Below are 19,688 nucleotides of genomic sequence, written 5' to 3'. Positions count from 1 at the left end.
CATTCTGGGGCGAGGTGAGATGGGGGGGGGGGGGGCTATTTCTGGAAGCCTCCCAGGCGGCGGCTTGGCCTCCTCCAGCAGTCCTAGACCGTTCGCTCCAACGCTTTTCCGTCCTCGCCGACAGCCATGTGCTCCACAGCCCCGCTACCCCGGCACCTCCACTTGCTGCAGCCTCGGCTTCCACTCCACTCGCTCTCCCCCAAACCGCGCTCTTCCACCTGCTCCCTTCTTCCACTCTCCATCATTTTATTTTCTTAACCCCCCAACGCGCCATCGCACGGCGGATCTGTAGGGAGTCACGCGGAGTGCGCTGAGTGAGCAGGTGCGGTCGGTCAGACACGGGTACATGTTCTAACCTCCTACCTAACATTCACCACTCTCATTTTCTCCCCCCAATGCCCACATCTGCCCCCCCATCACCTCCATCATCACCTGGACCAGAAACGGAAGTCAAGCTCGACCGTTCAGTACATGGTGAGGATTCCATTTCAAATCATTACCTCCTCTCTTCATCCTCTATCTGCCTTTATTTATGAACTTTGAATCTTCCTCCTCTCCCTCATATTTTGTTCCTTTTCCACCACTGATTTCTCTCTCTTCTTCCTGTCTGTGTGGGATTCAGTGTTTCTCCGACGGCAAGAACAACATTGAGAAGTTGGCCGTACCTGTGTTATTTTCCAGCTTTACATTTATCTGGCACTTTTTCTCCAAAGTGACCTACAGTTAATCTACCTACAATTATTTACCCATTTATACAGCTGGGTACATTTTTTCTGGAGCAATTCAGGGTAAGTACTTTGCCCAGAGGTATTGCACCTATAGGTGGGATTCAGTCCTGCAGCCTTTGAGCCCAAAGGCAGCAGCTCTAACCGTTATGCTCCCAGCTGCTCCATCGTATGCATCTTTCGTACAAGATTCACCCCAAGGCTGATATATCTGGGAGTCTGAGCATCACGCTGATTTTGGACATGGGTTCTGAACCTGTGGAGAGTTTGAGCAGGGGCACGAAAGGAGCGCCGATCGATGACATACAAACTCTGCGGGACTTACGCTGCTGCTTTTCGCCCACCAGATGTGGATTTCATGGTTTTAGTTCATGGCCGTTACCACGGTGCATCTCGCGGCAGCCCCCCCTCCTGGTATTCAGGGGCCACAGTGTTGGGGAGGGACTTCCACTATGAGCTTGGGGCTCGCTGTCAGGGAGACCAAATTCCAAGAGTCTTGTTTTGAAAGATGTGCACTTGCGACACTCGCAGTGCAGCTTCCCTCAGTCTAGAGAACTCATCTGTAGAAGAAGGGCAGGAAAGTGGGACAGAGCATTTGAACCCTTCGCCTACTGGGTGACCTGAACAGATCCGAACAGCCTGGTCGCGTGTGGGTGTGTGGGTGTGTAGGTGTGTAGGTGTGTGTAAGTGTGGCATCAGTGTAAACTTGGGTCCATACTCGTCCGCTGTGTGTGACTCCCGTGTGTGACTCCGTGTGTGACGTGTCGCTGAGCCACTGTGCTGACGCTGCTCGTGGTGGTGGTGTCTTCGCCAGGTGCATGTTCTACCTGTCTCCCTCGCCGACTGTCCCCTGGGGAAGGGCCGTCTCACCTGCTTTGCATTCTGGGAATTCTCTTCTGCTGCATTTGCTTCTGTTTGATCCGAACGCCCCACCTCAGCCCCGAATACAAACCCAGTACTGTGTTTGGCTCTCAGATTCACACAACAGCAACGAAAGCAATTCACTGATCTGCAGGAATACGTGCAACAATAATGTGGAATATTATGGTCCCTATAATGAGCTGCCGTTAGAATTTGTACTTTGATTTAATGTCAGTTCGTTTGGCTTTTTTGGGTAAATTTTGTGATTCATTGATCAATAACAACAAATTGATGATGCTGACGACAGCCCGCATGCAGGCCTAAGACCCCACGGATGCACAGCCTGTATCCCGGAAGAGCTCTACATGTGTCCTGTTTGTGTGTCCCCCACGATGCCTGACTCACTTTAATACTGTGTTGTGTCTTCTGCACAGCCGCAGTCAAACAGCACGAAAAACAGCATAGTCACCAGCCCCAAGGGAAACACCCCTTCTCCTGCTCTGGTATTTACCTCTTTATCGCTCTCTCACTCCTTCTCTTCCTGTCTCCCGCTCTGCCTCAGTCCCTCTCTGTCCGTGCCTCTTCCTCTAGAACACTCGTCTGTGTGTCAGTCAGCCATACATCCCGACAGCTCCGCCCTGCGTCTCTCCTCCCCCCGTTCAGTCCGGCCACGCGAGGTTTACATGCGTTCGTTTATCGGGCGGTTTTCTCCAAAGGGACGTACATTGTCCGGCTGCTGACGGTTATTTACCCGTTTATACGACTGGGTAATTCTGCTGGAGCAATTTATCCTGAGCAGATACTGCAGCAGGAGGTGGGATTCGAACCTGTGACCGTCAGATCCAAAGGCATCTCGGTTCGCTCTGCGGGTCGTGAAGCTACTCCGCCCGTTCGCCTCTTCGCCCCCAGCATTCTGTTCCAACGGAAGTGTAGCCTCGGGTCATTGGAGAAAAAGTCCTGTAAAGCCACACCAGAGCAGATGTATAGTACAGTAGCCCCCCTTATCCGCGGGGGATATGTTCCAGGACCCCCAGCGGGTGCCTAAAACCGCAGATAGTACTGAACCCTATACAGTATATACTACATTTTTTCGTATACATACATACATACCTATGATAAAGTTTAATTTATAAATTAGGCACAATAAGAGATTAACAATAATAACTAATTGCCCAGGTCCTCATACGTTTTGATTTTTTTAAATAAAGTTTTTATTAAAAAAAAAAGGGGGGGATACTTGAACACAAGCGCTGCGATACCGCGACAGTCGATCTGATAACCGAGACGCTACTAAATGATGAACGGGCAGGTAGCAGATACAGCCTGGATACGCTGGACAAAGGGATGATTCACGTCCTGGGCAGGACGGTGCCAGATTTCATCACACTAGTCAGAACGGTGCGCAATTTAAAACTTATCAGTTGTTTATTTCTGGAATTTTCCATTTAATATTTTCAGACCGCGGTTAACCGTGGGTGACTGAAACCGCGGATAAGGGGGAGCCACTGTACTGTACTACAAGTGTGACATCGGACTTCATTTCCCAGCAGTCACTGTTGTGCAGGAGCCCTAGCAGTGGTCGCTCTGTGCCGATGGTTCGGTGGTATTGAGCCCCCCCAACCCAAATGATTGTGAACTATTGACAATTAGAGCTTCTTTGCTCTTATAAATAGTGCTCAAAATGTAAGATGACTAATTAGATGTGTTGCAACGCATGAATACACTTAAAGGTCCTTTTTATTGTTGATCGGCTCTAATTATTTGGGCTTTTTTTGGAGGGAAAAATCGTTTAAACCAGCTGTGCTGCCCGCCATAGAAGAGGCAGAATAGTGCGATGGTTCAAGTGTCGTGATTTTGTTCCCAGGTCACACGTCAGCCTGACTGGTCGGAACAACACGATGCAATATTTAGAAGGAAGACGGCTTATTTTTAGAAAGCCGTCACAAGTATACGCCTTTGGTGTTTTTTTCGTGCGGTCAGTAGAGCTCTCTTCTTCATCGGGGGTATTTTTATCCAGGACACATCCGGTGATCTCAAGCCGTTCCGCGTCTCATGGGAGCAGGGCGAATGGAGAGAAGGGTTCCCTTGAGGGAAAGCGAAGCAAACGCGCCTAAAGTGCGGTCATTTCTGGTGCCCCGGACGCTTGCGCTGCGATCGATGGCTTTTCGCGAGGCCCTTAGCCCTCGGACCTCGGACCTCGGGTCAGGCGATGAAGTCTTAGAGTCCGACAGCTGCGACAAAGCGAAGGAGGGAGGATTGTGGTTGGGCCGAGGTGCGAGCAGAGGACGCTGATGCTGGGGAGTTCGCCGAGCAGCGGCAAGAAGGGCGGGTGGAGGCGCCGCGGCACTCGGAGCCATATATCAGCGTATTTTTAGGACCCCTCATAGCTGCCCTTTTAACGGCGTGCGGGTGTTTACCGTAGCGCGGATTGAGTTCTGCCGCCCCGAAGGAAAATAAAGAGAAAACCGTCAAGTATGCGAGCTATGCTGTCACACTGCTGCATTGTCACATCGATCGCTCCCCATCCCACACCCACCGCTGTCTTCTCCACCCACTCCCACTCTCTTCACCGCGTTTGCCATTATATATCCGTGTGTGAGCGTTTGTGTGTCTCTGTGCGTTTGCGCGTGTCTGTTTGTGTATGTGTGTGTGTGTGTGTGCGTGCGTCTTCTATCGAAAGCAGATATTCCAAAAACCGTAACAGGTGCACATATATATATATATATTTTTATTTTTGTTTGACCCCACCCTCCCTGCCAGCTTTTCCACCTGCAGCAGAGATTCCGAAGTGCACCAGCATTCCTGAACTGCCTGCGTTTTTATCGCAAAAGCTCCCTCCCTCCCTCCCTCCCTCCCACTAAGCTGCGCTCACTCCTTGACAGCGACAGGGTCCGTCCGAGTACTCAGCTCACCTCCTTTTATTTACTCAGCAGCCTTGGGTTGGGGGGGTTTGGCCGAGAGGCACAAGCTGCAGTGGCTGCTGGAAATAATCCTGACTGTAATCGCAAATATCATATTTAGTTCAATTTTATTTAAGCATTTAGAACTGTATTTTTACTTTTTCCACGTATTTCTCGTGAGTTTCCAGGTGATTTATTTATACACGGTTTTATAGAATGATGATTATTTCTAAAACAAACACATCTACAGTAGATGTGCATCGGAGAACATAAGAATCGAGCTGACAGGCCTAATAACTGATGGTAATAATTGATCAACTGATCAGCTGTCGACAGAAGTAGCACGACCGGGTGTTCTTAAGGTACCGACGTCAACTACGGTGATCAGGTGTTGCAGTGAGATTGTCGGTGGGTGTTACGGAGCTGGTCGAGGGAAACGCCGGAGGGGGGGTGGGGTCCCAGAGACGCGGCTGTCCACGCGAACGGGAATCATGGGTCACAGTAAGCCTGGTGAGCCGGGGACGAGAGTTTGGGGAAATCGCAGCAGTTAAGCAGATGGAGAGGCCTCTGCTGAATCTGTTGACACATCTATTAGAGCCGTAATTTGGGGTAATTACACCACATTTATTTACAAAGAGGGATTTCTGTTGTCTTGGGCAAGAGCTGTTCCACGGCACTGTTTAGTAAATAAGGGCAAGCGCTGCTGCTGCTGCGTTCTGCTAGTTCTCCTCTAGAGCTTTTCCCGCTCTATGGACCACATTCCTTGGCCACTTCCTGTGCGCTACACACCCAGTCATCCCTCTTTCTGTTTTCATTTCAAAGACCCCACATGCCTCGAGTACCAGGCCGACGTGGCCGTTGATGTATTTGCTTCCCAGGGTGAGCGTTGCCATGGTGATAGCGGTGACCACAATAACGCAGAAGTTGTTGGGTTTTGAAGAGCTTTAACGTCCTGGCAGTCCAGGGTAAAAAGCTCCTTAAACCTCTTAAATGCGTACGTCTTCATTCGAGTCGTGTCCGCAGCTCAGGAGAAACAGTGGACGTTTACTTTGAAAATACCCCTTGCCTTTGACCCCCTCTCCATATGTTGTGGGGCTCTAACGGACACACTCAGCACGTTGGGTAGACGGTCCGAAGTGACAAAAAAGACGGCTCACTTTTTAAAACAAGGTTTCTCCCTTTCACAAAGCGAGTTTAATGTCGTTCGGCCTCGTTTCTATAGCAACGCCTCCAATGCGAACGCTGTGAGTAATCTTGTGGAGGCACGGGTTTAAATAACTAGCTCTCATTTTAAATTAAACCTTTCCAAATGAATTATTTATTATGAGCACAATTTAGTAAAGGATTTCTTAATCACATTTTTTCACTTCTTCAGAGACGCAATGAAGCGAACGTACTTGATATTAGAGACCCGCTGAGAAGTGAATCCACACGTGAAAGTGCCGCACTGTTCCAGGCAGGTCGTATTCTCGATTGTCTGCCCAGAGAAAGTAATTTGTTCTCTTAGTATGTGAATTCTGTCGTCATTTACAAGTTAAGATGTGAGTGTACAGTCCATTCTGGAACATTCTGGGACAGCCCAAATGATGCAGGCGCACAGGACCTCCGCATCCCCAACTTGTTGGGGGACAGTAAAGTTACAGCAATAGTGATAGTGGGCCAGCCCAGGTTGGAGACAAAGCTCTTTTGACTTCTTTCGTAGGTTTTAACAGTTCGGTATCTTGCTGAGCGCAAACTTTTTCAACCTTTGCGAGAAAGAATGAAGTGCTGCACAGAGGCCTTCGGTGAGATGTATGGACTGAGCCACTCTTTCGAGGCCATAGCTTCTCAGAGGAGCGAGAACGTTCGAGGTCGGATCCGAAACCTTGGGTACCCAGTTATCCTTGCTGGAATCGCATCATGTCTTCGAGAAATTCGCTAAAGTCTCCTTCGCCCCAGTGGACAAATCCTTGGTCGGTTGTGCGATCGCTTTTCTTGAAGACACCCTTCTGCCATCGGCTACTAAATCGATGTGGAGCATTTATAAATAAGGTAGTAGTTGACAAAACCGCATATGAAAAATAAAATGTAGAGAGGCTGTCTGAAAGTTCAGGGTCGGTGAGGAGCTGCAAGGTGTTCGTTCGTTTGGAACTAAAGTATGCCCAGTGCTATCGGTGAGTCACTCCTCCACGTCCCCGAGAAGCAGCCCCTCCAGGCAGGGCTCCGGTCTCCAGCGGACGGTTAATGAGGGTCCCCTTTAACCCAACGGACCCTGCCACGAAGAGATCGTAGCAGTCCCGTGGTCCACGTGCCGCACAGCTGCATGGGGGTGCGACGAAGACCACACAGAGAGCAGGGAGTCCTTGCAGTAACCAGGGCTGGACTAAACGACCGCCGTAGCTATTGGGATGATGATGATGATGATGTTGACAGCGAGCATGTTCCCATCCTGTTCCTGTCACTCCTTCAGCTAAGGCAGGAGACGAACCACACCAACAGGCAGGTGTAACAGCTGAATGGACCCTGACTTGGGGGCGGGAGACTTGCACCTTGGCCTCCTCTCCTTAAGTCGATGAAGGCGAGAGGGTTTGTTCGCCATGCGGGTGTGTTCAGTCTTACCCATGGGTGCCTTTCTCAGCAATATCTTGGGTCATGTTCCACCCAGGACACTCTAGAGCATAATCGGTGGCCCCGGACCATCACGTTTCCGTGCAGTGAGCTCACCGATGGCCTCCTAAATGGACGCAGGGGTGAGGCCACGGAGGTCTAAGACCAAAGCAGAGTAAAGCCCCGTGTTGCGCTCCATACCGGGGTACAGGCAGGTAACAGGGCGCAGCAGCTGCTGGAAAGGGTCCTCGGACAGCATCGCAGAGGGACAAGGTGTCTTTGCATCTTTTGACATGCAACATGTGAGATGACTGTTTTCCTTCTGACTCTGACATCTCTTTCCAGGCGCACCCCCCTTATGGGCTCTCGCCCAGCTGATCTCTGCTGCTCTTCTTCCACACTTAATTATTCACTCTCTTCTCTTGCTCTTCTTCCACCTCCCTCTGTCGCCTCTCTCGGCGCCTCCTTCCTCCTCCTCTCTTCTGCTCTCCTCATCCCTCATCCTCACACCCACTTTCGTGCATTCTCTTTGCCCTGCTCCCCCCCCTTCTCTCTCTCTCTCTCTCTAGGAGCCTCAGACCACTGTTATCCATAACCCAGTGGATGGGATAAAGGTACATCTTCCTCCTGCGCCCCCCCACCCCCATCCTTCGTCTGCATCCCCCTCTCTCTGTTCCTCTGTGAAGTGGTCAGTGGTCAGTGGTGTGGGTCGTAGGGGCGAACGCCGTTGCTTCTGTGTGCACTGTGCTTGACATGTGTCCCCTGCTCAGAGGGACACGGGTTGTGTGTCTGTGTTTCCGTTTCTGTGTTTGACTGCCGGTTGGGCGGGGAGTGGGGACGGGGTCAATTACTGAATTTTACGTAAGCGGCTGAGTTCTTGGGACTCGTCGGAACCCACACGGCACCGGTCCTCCACTCATAGGGCTACTGCAGTTCGAGTGGGCGTCCCTGCCCCGCTGGGGGTCATGGGGTCAGGGGACTGGACTGGACTAGACTCTAACCCTGCAGCTCAGGATGCAAGTGAGGCTGAAGAGGGAAACAGGAAGTTCAAGTAAACTGTGATAAAGTGACAGGAAATCTGCCCTTGGTTGTCACATGTAAACGACTCCATTGGTTTCCAGGTAACCACGATGCGTCACGTGCATTTGCGAATCATAACAGCCTTGAAATGTGTTAGATGTCGTAAATGTACAATCTCGATACGTACAGTTAACGGGTTTTTTTCTGTTACTGAAGAATCAATGAGGTGGAGAATAGTGCTGGTGGCGAACTGTCAGTGCTTTGGAGCAACAGTGTGTGTTCAGCTGGAAAAGTGTGAGTCCGGGGCAGGACGGGCCTCTGACACACACCGAACAGCCCGGCGGAGCATTTTACACCCCAGAAACGGTGTGAAATCGAACGTCCAGCACTAAACGTCCGGCCCTTTCTTTCTTTGTGTGTGTGTGCGTGTGTGTGTGTGGATTTGTGTTTTGTGCAGAACAACTCTTGAGTGTGCATGAAGAAAGGACAGAAAGACAAGTGTGTGTCCTGAAGGAGGCACAGTCTTCTCCTCCGCCACCATCGCCCACGTGCCCCTCCATGGCTCCTCCCATCCGGTGCAGATTTCCCCCCAGCTGCCCCACCTGATGCCCTCGTGTATTTAAGTGGTGTCACTTCCTTCCGTTTGGCTGCCCCCTTTGGTCCGTGGGGCCGGGCCGGCGGGACATCGACGGAGGTGACGGGTTCTGAAAGAATTCTAGAAGGTTCCGGAAGAATCACTTTGAATCGGTTGTTCGATGACGGAAAATCTTCGCGCACCTTTAATACACGTTCGTTCATCTCATGAAAAATAAAAAAAACCTGGTAGGAATATTTGCACACACTCATACGCTGCATTATATGTTAATTACTGTGTGCACACAGACACACACAGTGAGTACATCAGGTAGACCCGCTGCGTGTCTGGACTACGTGCCCGCCTGGCGTTCGTGCCGAAGGCTCTTGTTGAAGACGCGCCGCACTGTCCGCTCGAGTCCACGTGGGGTGTCCCTGGTGCGTGGGACTCCCGATTAGACGGAGGGAGACCGTGTGTGAGCCGGGCCGCGTGGTGCAGCGAACGTAAGGGCAGCTTGTCTTTCTGTGTTCGTTCAGAGGTGTCGGTGTGAGGAAACCACCCGTGAACGACTGCGTGTCCCTGTGTTGGCGCAGAGCAGCGTGTGTGTTCACCGTGTGTGTGTGTGAGAGTGTGTGCCCGGTGCCATTCGCAGCCATTCACAGGTCTCTCTCTCTCTCTCTCTCGCTCTCCTCTCTCCTCCTCGTTTTCAGGAGTCGTCGGACAGCAGCAACACCACCATCGAAGATGAGGACGTTAAAGGTCAGTGTCGCTGCAGACGAACGAGGCGAAACAAACGCACGTGTCTGTTGTCCTGTCATCGCGACGAAGACGCGCGGTGCTCATTTCCATGTGGGAAACAAGCCCCCCGAAAACAAAACGTGTCAAAGTTGACAGGAGACATTAAGTCTTGGGTTTAAGAAGCACAAAGCACACGAGCCTTTTTGAAAAGAAATGCTTCACATCCGGAACATTCCGCTACTTTTCGCTGACGCTTTTTTCTAAGGCAACTTAGTGTTAGGGTACTTACAGTGATTTACCCACTTATACAGCTGGGTAGTATTACTGGAGTAATTCAGGGTAAGTACCTTGTTCAAGGGTACTACAGCCAGAGGTGGGAATTGACCCTACAACCTTTGGGTGCGAAGACAGCAGCTCTAACTACTACACTACCAACTTATTTCTCATGACTTACTGTCCTTCTGGGTCTGTTCTGAAAAATTTCCACACAAGGTTAGTAAAACGTCTGTATCTACGCCACACGGACGCCCCACAGCGCACACACATTACACGCTGCGCTCCGGATCCCCACCGCCGGGGTTCCGATTCCACCCGACACCTGGGGAGCTGCGCTGCGACACGACACGCGCGCGGATCCCCCGCGGACAGCGGCTCGGGGACGCACAAGGGCACCTTGAGCGTATTTTTAGTGCCCGCAAGCGCATAGCGCGTGCGAGTAGGACGAGAGGTATATTTATAACAGAATCGCTGGGAAATGGATGGGTGTGCCGTCAGGGGCGTTTCAGGCGTGTGTGTGCGGATGCGAGGTTGGGTGAGCTCGAAGCGCTCCGACAACAAGACTCGTCTGTTGCCGACTGCTGCGTTGACGTCTGCCACATGATCACTTCTAGATGTTCAGATTGAAAGCTTTTTGTGTGTAACCAGGTACATCAAATCTGTATTTACCACTATGTAATATATATATAAACTGTATATACTGTGTGTGTGTGTGTGTGTGTGTATATATATATATATATTTTTTTTTTTTCAGTGCTGCTTCAAAGTACATGAACCGTATAGGGATGGTTGCTGTTCTAGTATAAAATATTAAAATAAGTGCATACAATCTAAATCTTAAACATATAAACTCTAAATGTTAAAATAAATTCATAAAATTAATAAGTGACTTTGATTTTTACACCTGATTCTACTCCCCTACTTGGTTTAACCAGTGACACTTGGGCTTCACTTATTCTTACATCTTTACACTACTTGTGTGTTTCTACTACACACACGATTTCCCCATTACACACCTATTATGTCACGTGAGAAGCCCCGATTCTCATTAAATAACCGTTTTGTGGTAAAACCGTGGGACACGAGGGCTTCACATACTTTCAAGCAGCTCTGTATATATAACAAATAATATGTATAAAATGATGGAAATACATGGTGTGTGTTTGGATCCCCAGGGACATGCTGTATTTTTAAATAATTTTTTTATTTTAATGTATTTGCCCTGATATTGAAAACTACAGAGGGAATGAGTGTTGATGGATAAGAAATGATGATCGGTCCAACGGACCCACGAGTTCAGGTTCATTGGACCTTCTCCAGCCGTCTGGTCCCCTGGAAGCCTTCGCTCTCTCGTTCCTGCCTGTGCTCCTTGTGTTCACAGCTGAGTCTCTGTGCCTCATTCTTCTGTCTTCCTGCCTCTTTTCCCTCCCGGTGTTTTTCCCATCTGCCCCTGCTCCTGGGCTGGACAGGGAAGAACCTAGATAGCGCGTCAGTTAAGGCTCAGTCCAGCAGCGGCTCTCAGCACGAGGCGGCCCCGCAAAGCCCCTCCCCCGCCGTTTTCTGTAAGTGGGCATGTGTGCACATGTTTGGTACTGCCTGATCCCGTCCCGCGGTATTCCGGCCCCCGCCCTCGCCTCTTCAAAGTAGGGCGCTCTTACACGTCCTTTTTCTGGAGTGCGCGTGCATGTGTTTGGCCGCTCGGCATCAGACGGCCCCGGCGTGGAGGGTGACGCAACGTCACTAACGCCCGCGTGCACACGCCGGTCAGCTACAGGTGCATGATGGCACAGGTGTGCAATACAGCAAACGGCTGCAGCCCTTAGCGCTACTCCAGTGGGCTCGTGTTTCCCGTTCGGACGTGGACAGGGCCGAATACTCAGGCGATATGGTGTGAAATGCGTTGTCTACATGATTCAGCAACCGGTCGTTCGTTTTTCCCGTTAACTCCAGCCCCCAGTCGCCACACGGAGATGCCACATATTCCAGCCTTTTGCTGCAATCTCCCTGTTGTCGGTTTGCTGCCCCTTGTGGCCGTGAGCAGAACTGCAGGCACACGCCGCGACGCACCGCAGGGTGCTTTACCCGTGATCCTCTGGGTCTCTCTCTCGCCGGGCTTCTCCGTTTCTGCTCATTTGCGAAATCTACTGATTTATTACAGAAATATTTTCCTGAAAACTTACTCCAACCCAAATACCACTGAGCCTCCGGTGGAGCGCAGCAGTCTCCACAGCGGCTTCGTGTATCGGCTCATTCGATAGAGCGTCGGGTTCGAGGCCGTGAAAATGAGCTGACCTGATGAGCAGAGGAGAAGAGTGGCGTTGTATTATTTACAAGGTGTCTGCGCAGTTCGCTGCGATTCTCGCATTGCTTTGCGCTGCTGTGTACCACGATTCGCGGAGCAACGATGCCGTCGAAGGAGCACGTGACACTTCCCGCGAGTTTGGCCTTCTGAAGCATGCGGTGATGATGCTCCGGTTTTCCTGCTCGCCTCTGTCCTTACCGGGTCACTGTGCTCATTTCTCTGTGATCTCTCACTCACCCCCCACCATATGCGCACACAAACTCCTTGTCCCACCCCAGCCTCCAAGCTGACGGACATCCTGGGCTGTGTGCGCAGGGGCTCGGGCCCCGTGTCTGACGGAGAGGGTGGGGTCAGCAACCCCCCCCCAGCTCCACCCGCCCCATCCCCACCCCACAACCCCCTCGCTCCCATGCAGGGTAAGTACCGCAAGCTTAGGAGACCCTGGCGGCTTGCACCTGAGCCCCTACCCCCACCCCCACTCCCATCCTCATCCCCAATGCACGGCCCTCCTCTTTCTCCTCTCCCAGCAGCCTCCTGTGCTTCTCTCACCCTGACTGCTCCGACGCTGTGTGCTCCGTGTGTGTTATTGATGGTGCCACTGCGGTTTTCACACGCTGCCCTTCACTCTTGCTGTACCAGCGTGTATTTGTGCGTGTGCTCTGATTTCGTTTCTTTGCCGTTTTCGTTTCATCTGCTCTCTTCTTTTCCCTCATCTCTCAGTGTGCCTTTCTCTGTTCTCCTCTGTTTCTCTGTTCCACACGTGGCCCCGACGCTAGCATCTCGTCTGACAGATGTCGTGGGCAGCGTCCGGCGGGGCTCTGCCCCGCCACCCGACACGGAGGCGGTACCCGCTCGCGCGACTGCGCCCCCTCCTCGCTCCTCCCCCCCTCCTCCACTGCCCTCCTCCTCCCCCTCCCTATCCTCGCAGAGTGAGTACTGAGTGGGGGCGAGAACTTTCTGGGATGGCATGATACCACCTGAGTTCTTCTAGGTGTCCTCCACGCTATTTACCACTCGCGCTCCTGTCAGGTGGCCTTTTTTGGGGGAAAACACTCGTTTTCAATGATTCAGCTTGGATCCTCCTTTGATATTAATTAATATACTGTATATGTATAGCCACCCTTTCATTTGTTCAATTAATTCATTCCTGAAAACGATGCGGATCCCGAAATTTCGGATACGAAAAGCCTGTTTCTCATTATTTTGAATGGGAAAAATGAAAAATATCTTCCAGTCTGAAATCCCCAAACCGGTTTTCTTAAATCACTGTAAGACACCTATATAACTATCAGCCCGGGATTTTGCCTCAATATAAAACACTTCCAAACCAATTATCTAATTACACTATGTAGCACAATTTTGTTCCTGGGTAGTAAGTGTGATTTCCTAATTGCTTATGCCTAAAAAAGTATAGAAATTGCCTATTATTCCCTTCAAACTTTGCTTTTGTGACCAGGACATTTCCAGTGGGAAAACGGGTGAGTTTTCACATTTTCATTCACATAAAGTCAGAAAAAAACAACATATTAATCCAAATTAACATGTATTTATATTAAAGTTGTGTTGGATGTATGGCATTAAATATCCTTTAATTTGTGAATTCCAGTTTTGGAAATAAGTCTTGGTCACAAAAGCAAACTGTGAAGGGAATAATAGGCATTTTCTATACTTTTTAGGCACAAGCAATAGGGAAATAACATCTATTACCCAGGAACAAAAAAAGTAAAAATTTGTTACATGTTGCTATCAAACACTGAATGAGGCCACCAATTGCTAAGTTTGTAGGCAGTTCTGTTTATCTTATAATGAATTAATGAAATTTATGTTAAAAAACTAGTGCAGACAACAATTGAAAATAAACAAACCAAGGGGGTTTACTGTAATGAGCTGTTACTGTACCCAACGAGTGTGCAGAAGAACCGTTGACTGAGTTGCGGTGGCTGGAGGAGGGAGGAGGCTTGGCAGTCATTCTTGCACTTCCGCCGCACAACCACGTGGAAACAAAGCAAACACGAGAGAGGAAACCTACAGGAAACAGCCGATGGTGCACTAACACCAGCTATTACTGTACTTCCTCTTCACTCTCGCAGCTTTCACATGTACTTGGACGTATTTCAGATCAATTTTGTTCTACCAATTTTTTGGCCCAGAAGTCTAAAATTGCCTAGAAAGGTGGTAAATCGAGGTGGCTGTATGGAGTAACCATAGGGAAAGACATGAGCTGGTAGCGTAGTGGTTAAGGCTCCACAAAGGACTGATTGACTAGAGCAATGGAGCCACACAATCCTATGTTTATAAAAGCTCATACCATTTACATGGCACAGTTACTCATTTCGCTGACACTTTTCTCCAAAGGAACTCACAATGTTAAGGTTACAATTATTTACCCATTTATACAGCTGGGTAATTTTACTGGGGCAATTTAGGGTTAGTACCTTGCTAAAGGGTATTACAGCTGGAGGTGGAGATCAAACCTGTGCCCTTTAGATCCAAAGGCAGCAGCCCTAAACACAACACTTCCAGCTCCTGCAAGCTATGGTAAGATGGATGTTTCTTGGGTCAACTTGGAATTGGTTGATGTAGTAGGTAAGAAAATGTTAGGCGTGCCTGTCTGTTTCCTGTCCAGTTAGTATAGATTAATGAATAAATAGACGGACTTTTGGCAAAGTGTCCCTTTTTAGAGGTATGTGAAAATATTAATTATTCTTTAACCAGAACCGATAATGAAATGTGTGTATGACCCTTGAGGTTTCACCGGTGAAATGAGATGTTAGTGGATGATCGGCAGTGCTCATTGGGCGCTCATCTGTCAGTGAGCTAAAAAGGTGGTGGTGTCTGCAGTCCAGGGTTTGGAAGTCACTTGCATGCTATGGTTCTATGTACAACAACAGAAGTACATTACAGCAACACATGGGAAGATTTGGATGCACACATAGGATTCTTAAATGCGGTTTATTTGTCTTGTACCACTGTATAAAAATCTGCACCCACTCATATACTTGTATTTAGTATAGATCCAGGATAGATTTTTTTAAAATGATTATATAGTACGTGTTTATTGGGTGCATAGGAGATCAGGAGAGAAGCTAGTCAGAAAGAGGTGAGTTTTGAGACTCTTGAATGTAAAGAGAGATTCAGCAGTTCTGAGTGAGAGTGGGAGCTTATTCCACCACATTGGAACCAGATCTGAAAGCCTTCAAGCTTTTGCTTTTGGATCTTTTGTGTGAGACCACCAAGCGGGCAGAGGTGGAGCAGTGTAGCAGTCTGGTTGGTGTGTAGCAATTGATCAGGTCTTGTAGATATTGGGGATCAGATCCATAGATGGCTTTGTAGACTGTAACAAGAGTCTTGAATTTGATCCGGGCAGGTTTTGGAGGCCAGAGCAGATAGACAACGAAGGGTGATACGTGGAAATGATTTGGCTGGTCAAAGACAGCTTGTGCAGCAGTGTTTTGTATCAGCTGAAAAGGTTTGATGGCCTGGGCCGGCAGACGAGAGGAGATAGTTGTAGTCATCCAGGTGGGATGTCGCCATGGCCTGGGCAAGGAGTTGCGTAGAGTCTGTTGTGAGATAATGGCGGATCCTGCAGATGTTATACAGGACGTATCTACAGGACCAAGCTGTGTTTTTGATATGTTAAGAGAAGGTTGTTGGAGAAGTTGAGTTGTATGTGGTAAGCGGTCATCCAGGCAAAGATGTCCAAGAAGCAGGTGGCGATCCATGAGAAAACTTCTGTAGCTCCGGGGGAGAAGAAAGGAAGAGCTGGATATCAGTAGTGGAGCAGTACTAGGAGAATCTGTGGGAAGCGATATTAGAGCTGAAGAGAAAGAGGTGTAGGTGGAGAAGAGTAGGGGGCCCAGTACTGAGCCCTGAGGGACACCAGTTGAGAGGCTGAAGGAATGACTGGGAACAAGACCAGATAAGTTGGTAAGATCTACCGGATAAGTAGGACATAAACCATTTCAGTGCTGGTTACAGGTTACGCATTCTAGAGTTTTTGACAGAAAAGGGAGGAGGGAGATGGGCTTGTAATTCTGGAATGAGTCTAGATCTGGAGAGGGTTTCTTTAACAGTGGTGAGATGAGGGCAATTCTGAAGGGAAATGGGAGAAGCGAGAAGTTGATGATCTTGCTGATAAAAGAAATAAGTTGTGGGGAAATGGTCCGCAGGAGAGGTGAAGGGATGGGATCCAAGGAGCAGGTGGTGGCTCTCTCTGTGTGACAGCGGGTTGTCGGAGAGTTTGGGTTTGTTCAGCAATGTGCATTTGATGTGTTCACCAAAAAGCCTGTGCTCATTGCCTCCACACACAGCAAGTGTTCTAGCACTTTCCAGTCCCTTGGTTTGTCAAACACTGCATGTGAACTAGACAGTAATTATGATTTCCTAAAGCTTATGAGAGGAACAAATGAATATTTATGAAGGGATTCGTAACATAATTATTTAGATAGAGCAATTATGTAAACGTCCAAATTTTGCTCACAGGCGGGCGCAACAGTGTTATTGTGAGTTGAAGGATTAATTTGATTTCTTTTTCCTCAAAATTTTACATACAGGTCTGTCTGCGTGCAGCTATGGCTCGTTGGGTCATGTCTTCACTTCCTTCATAGTGGAAGAGTCCATTCTTTGGGTTCTCATTTTGCCATAACGTCACCTCTCTGCAGTGTAGAGTTTCAGAGTCGTCTGCAGTGCTTGAGTGTGTTTATACAGATAAATAATATACAGACACGTGTCGTTTAGTGATGGGGATATGTTCTGAGAAATGTGTCGTTAGGCCATTTCGTGGTTGTGCAAACATCAAAGAGTGTACTTAAACACACCTAGATGGTATAGCCTCGATCATAAACTGTACTTATACGCACCTAGATAGTATAGCCTTGATCACAGAGCGTACTTATACACACTTAGATGGTATAGCCTCAATCATAGAGTGTACTTATACACACCTAGACGGTATAGCCTCGATGCAGTCAAGAGATACGGTAAACTTGAACTTGAACACGAGATCTTTGACGCTGCTGCTGGCGTAACACAGCATATTGTTCTACTGTAAACTTTTTATATGTAGAAAGAGTACACTAAAAAATGATAAAGTAAATATATAAACCAGTAACATATGTGTTTATTATTATCAAGTATTATATACTGTACATAATTGTATGTGCTGTACTTTTATACGACTGGTAGCGCAGTAGGTTTGTTGACAGCAGCACCACCACGAACACGTGAGGAACACGTTGCGCTACGACGCCACTACACACACACACACATTTTCAGAACTGCTTGTCCCATAGGGGGTCGCAGGGGAACCGGAGCCTACCCGGCAACACAGGGCGTAAGGCCGGAGGGGGAGGGGACACACCCAGGACGGGACGCCAGTCCGTCGCAAGGCACCCCCAGCAGGACTTGAACCCCAGACCCACCGGAGAGCAGGATTGTGGTCCAACCCACTGCGCCACCGCGCCCCACGACACCACTAGCCGATAAGAATTTTTCAGCTCTATTATAATCTATGGGACCACCGTCATATTTGTGCTGAGTTGTTAAGCGGCACATGGCTGTATAATAATTACTCTGTGATCATCTGCAGACACAGTATTTGTATCAGAGTTAAACTACCGCCACTCACCAGCAGCTGTGATAACTGTGCCATCCTCCAGCTGCTGGTTTCATTGTTTCTGTGAGACACAAGTCCATGATCTCAAAATGAGAAGGTACCCAGGTTTCAGTTCAAACCCATGCCTGATTTTACCATGCTGAGTGTCGTGAGGCCTGGGACAAACATCAGCGTATGGTCCATTTTCCAGGATGAGGGTTAGCTCAGGTATCGGTGGCAGCTTGATGGATGTTTCAGACACGAGTTGTGCGAGGAACTGTCTCATGGTCCAGAAAGAGGAACTTGACAGTGGAAGAGCAGCAGCAGGTGTAGACACATGTTTGCATTTACATGACATGTATTCATTTATCAGACACTTTTCTCCAAAGTGAAGTACATCTCATAGAAAATATGATGTATTCATTACATTAGCAGAAAGAGACGCTTAGATGCAGACGTGTGATTCTTAAGTGCAGTTAGTTTCTTTCCACAATATGAACCAACGTTCATCACATGAGTAGCTCCATAAAACTTTCATCAGAATATCGACGATTCCTGATCAACTTCCTAATAAGAATTTTTTTTTGAGATACATTTAAACATTCATGTTACATTACAGGAGTAGGGGTTATCTGGACATGATCTTAAAGTTATGGTGCATGAACATGTACACCTTACATGAACTTAAGAGATGATGGGTGAAGTGAGTCTGGAAGAGGTGAGTTTTAAGACCCTTTTTAAATGCGGACAGAGATTCAGCAGTTCTGAGTGAGAGGGGGAGGTTGTTCCACCACAACAGAGCCAGAACCTAGAACCTCCGTGCTTTACCTTTTGTTTGTGGGACCACCAAGCAGGCAGATGTGGAAGAGCCTAGCAGTCTGGTTGGGGTGTAGTGGATGATCAAGTCTTGTAGATATCTGAGAGCAGTTCTATTGATGCATCTGACACGTTTCAGCTGTACAATTCAGAGACTCCAAGGCGAGACAGCCCTTCCATGCGAAAAATTGTCCTGTCCCATCGTCCCCATCTATAAAACACATTTAACGAAAGGAGTCTCACATGTCCAGCGCTGAAGGGACCGTGTGTAAGCGGTACGAGGGGTTGCAGTGTGTCCGAGTGTGTACGCCGGTCCTCCCGAAATGACTCTGCACTCGGGTTCCTTTGCAGCGCGCAAGCAGGAGATCATCAAGATCACGGAGCAGCTGATCGAGGCAGTGAACAACGGGGACTTTGAGGCTTACGCGTGAGTCACTGCTTCAGAGGATAGCTGTAAAGAGCTGAAATGTTACACGAGTACACCGTAGAGCAGCCCTGTTTGCTTCCATGTACCTTCATGTACTGCTGTGTTCGTTTTTCTAACCGATGCTCTTGTGACATTGATTTTGGTCGAGTATCCTTTAATTCTAGGTGAGTTCTGTGCCCTTGGTGTACTTTTTACCACGCCCGGTCACTAAACGCTCGTATTATAAGACGCTTTGGATAACGGCGTCCAAATAAAGGTGTGTGAAGCAGACGTGGTTTTTCATGGCCGCAGCGACGTCATTGTGGGCTCTTTCAACAGGAAGATCTGTGACCCTGGTTTGACCTCCTTTGAACCTGAGGCCCTGGGCAACCTGGTGGAGGGGATGGACTTCCATAGGTTCTACTTTGAAAACTGTAAGGGCAGCAGCAAGTCGTGTTCTTTTATCCTGCGTCCCTGTCCCTGTCCATATGTGCATGTTTGTCGTTCTTCTGTCCTCATAAATGTGCCATGTTCCAGTATTCATGGCCACACACACACACACACACACACACACACACACTCTCTCGGTCTCTCTCAGTGCTATCGAAGAACAGCAAGCCCATCCACACCACCATCCTGAATCCACACGTGCACCTCATCGGTGAGGACGCCGCCTGCATCGCTTACATCCGGCTGACGCAGTTCGTGGACGGACAGGGCCGACCGCGCAGCAGTCAGTCGGAGGAGACGCGCGTGTGGCACCGCCGGGACTCCAAGTGGCAGAACGTGCACTTCCACTGCTCCGGCGCCCCGGCTGCGCCACTCCAGTGAAGGTAAAACCCCCCCCCCCCCGAAACTGGGAGAAACCAGTCGTGGGGAGTCGGCGCCTTT

At 49.0% G+C, this 19,688-nt stretch overlaps 1 protein-coding gene across 15 annotated transcripts in view; it reads left to right on the top strand.

The window, feature by feature from the left end:
- Positions 1 to 19,688, top strand: part of camk2b2 (calcium/calmodulin-dependent protein kinase (CaM kinase) II beta 2) — a 63,756-nt gene that overhangs the window by 39,044 nt on the left and 5,024 nt on the right. For 5 of the 15 annotated variants that reach the window (XM_029252698.1, XM_029252695.1, XM_029252694.1 and 2 more), the window contains 6 exons: positions 2,021 to 2,089; positions 7,642 to 7,686; positions 9,377 to 9,425; positions 18,743 to 18,818; positions 19,137 to 19,231; positions 19,396 to 19,630. In XM_029252698.1, coding sequence (XP_029108531.1) covers positions 2,021 to 2,089; positions 7,642 to 7,686; positions 9,377 to 9,425; positions 18,743 to 18,818; positions 19,137 to 19,231; positions 19,396 to 19,628 — 567 coding nt within the window. In that variant the 3' untranslated portion in view covers positions 19,629 to 19,630. Of the gene's footprint in view, positions 1 to 441; positions 475 to 2,020; positions 2,090 to 7,641; positions 7,687 to 9,376; positions 9,426 to 11,149; positions 11,243 to 12,260; positions 13,345 to 18,742; positions 18,819 to 19,136; positions 19,232 to 19,395; positions 19,631 to 19,688 lie in introns of those variants that run through there. The other 10 variants (XM_029252701.1, XM_029252696.1, XM_029252702.1 and 7 more) reach the window with 6 other exon arrangements.

The sequence above is a fragment of the Scleropages formosus genome, chromosome 6 (assembly GCF_900964775.1).
Source record: "Scleropages formosus chromosome 6, fSclFor1.1, whole genome shotgun sequence".
Classification (NCBI taxonomy): domain Eukaryota; kingdom Metazoa; phylum Chordata; class Actinopteri; order Osteoglossiformes; family Osteoglossidae; genus Scleropages; species Scleropages formosus.
Note: the sequence above shows the minus strand (reverse complement) of the source record. Positions and strands in the feature narration are given on the sequence as shown.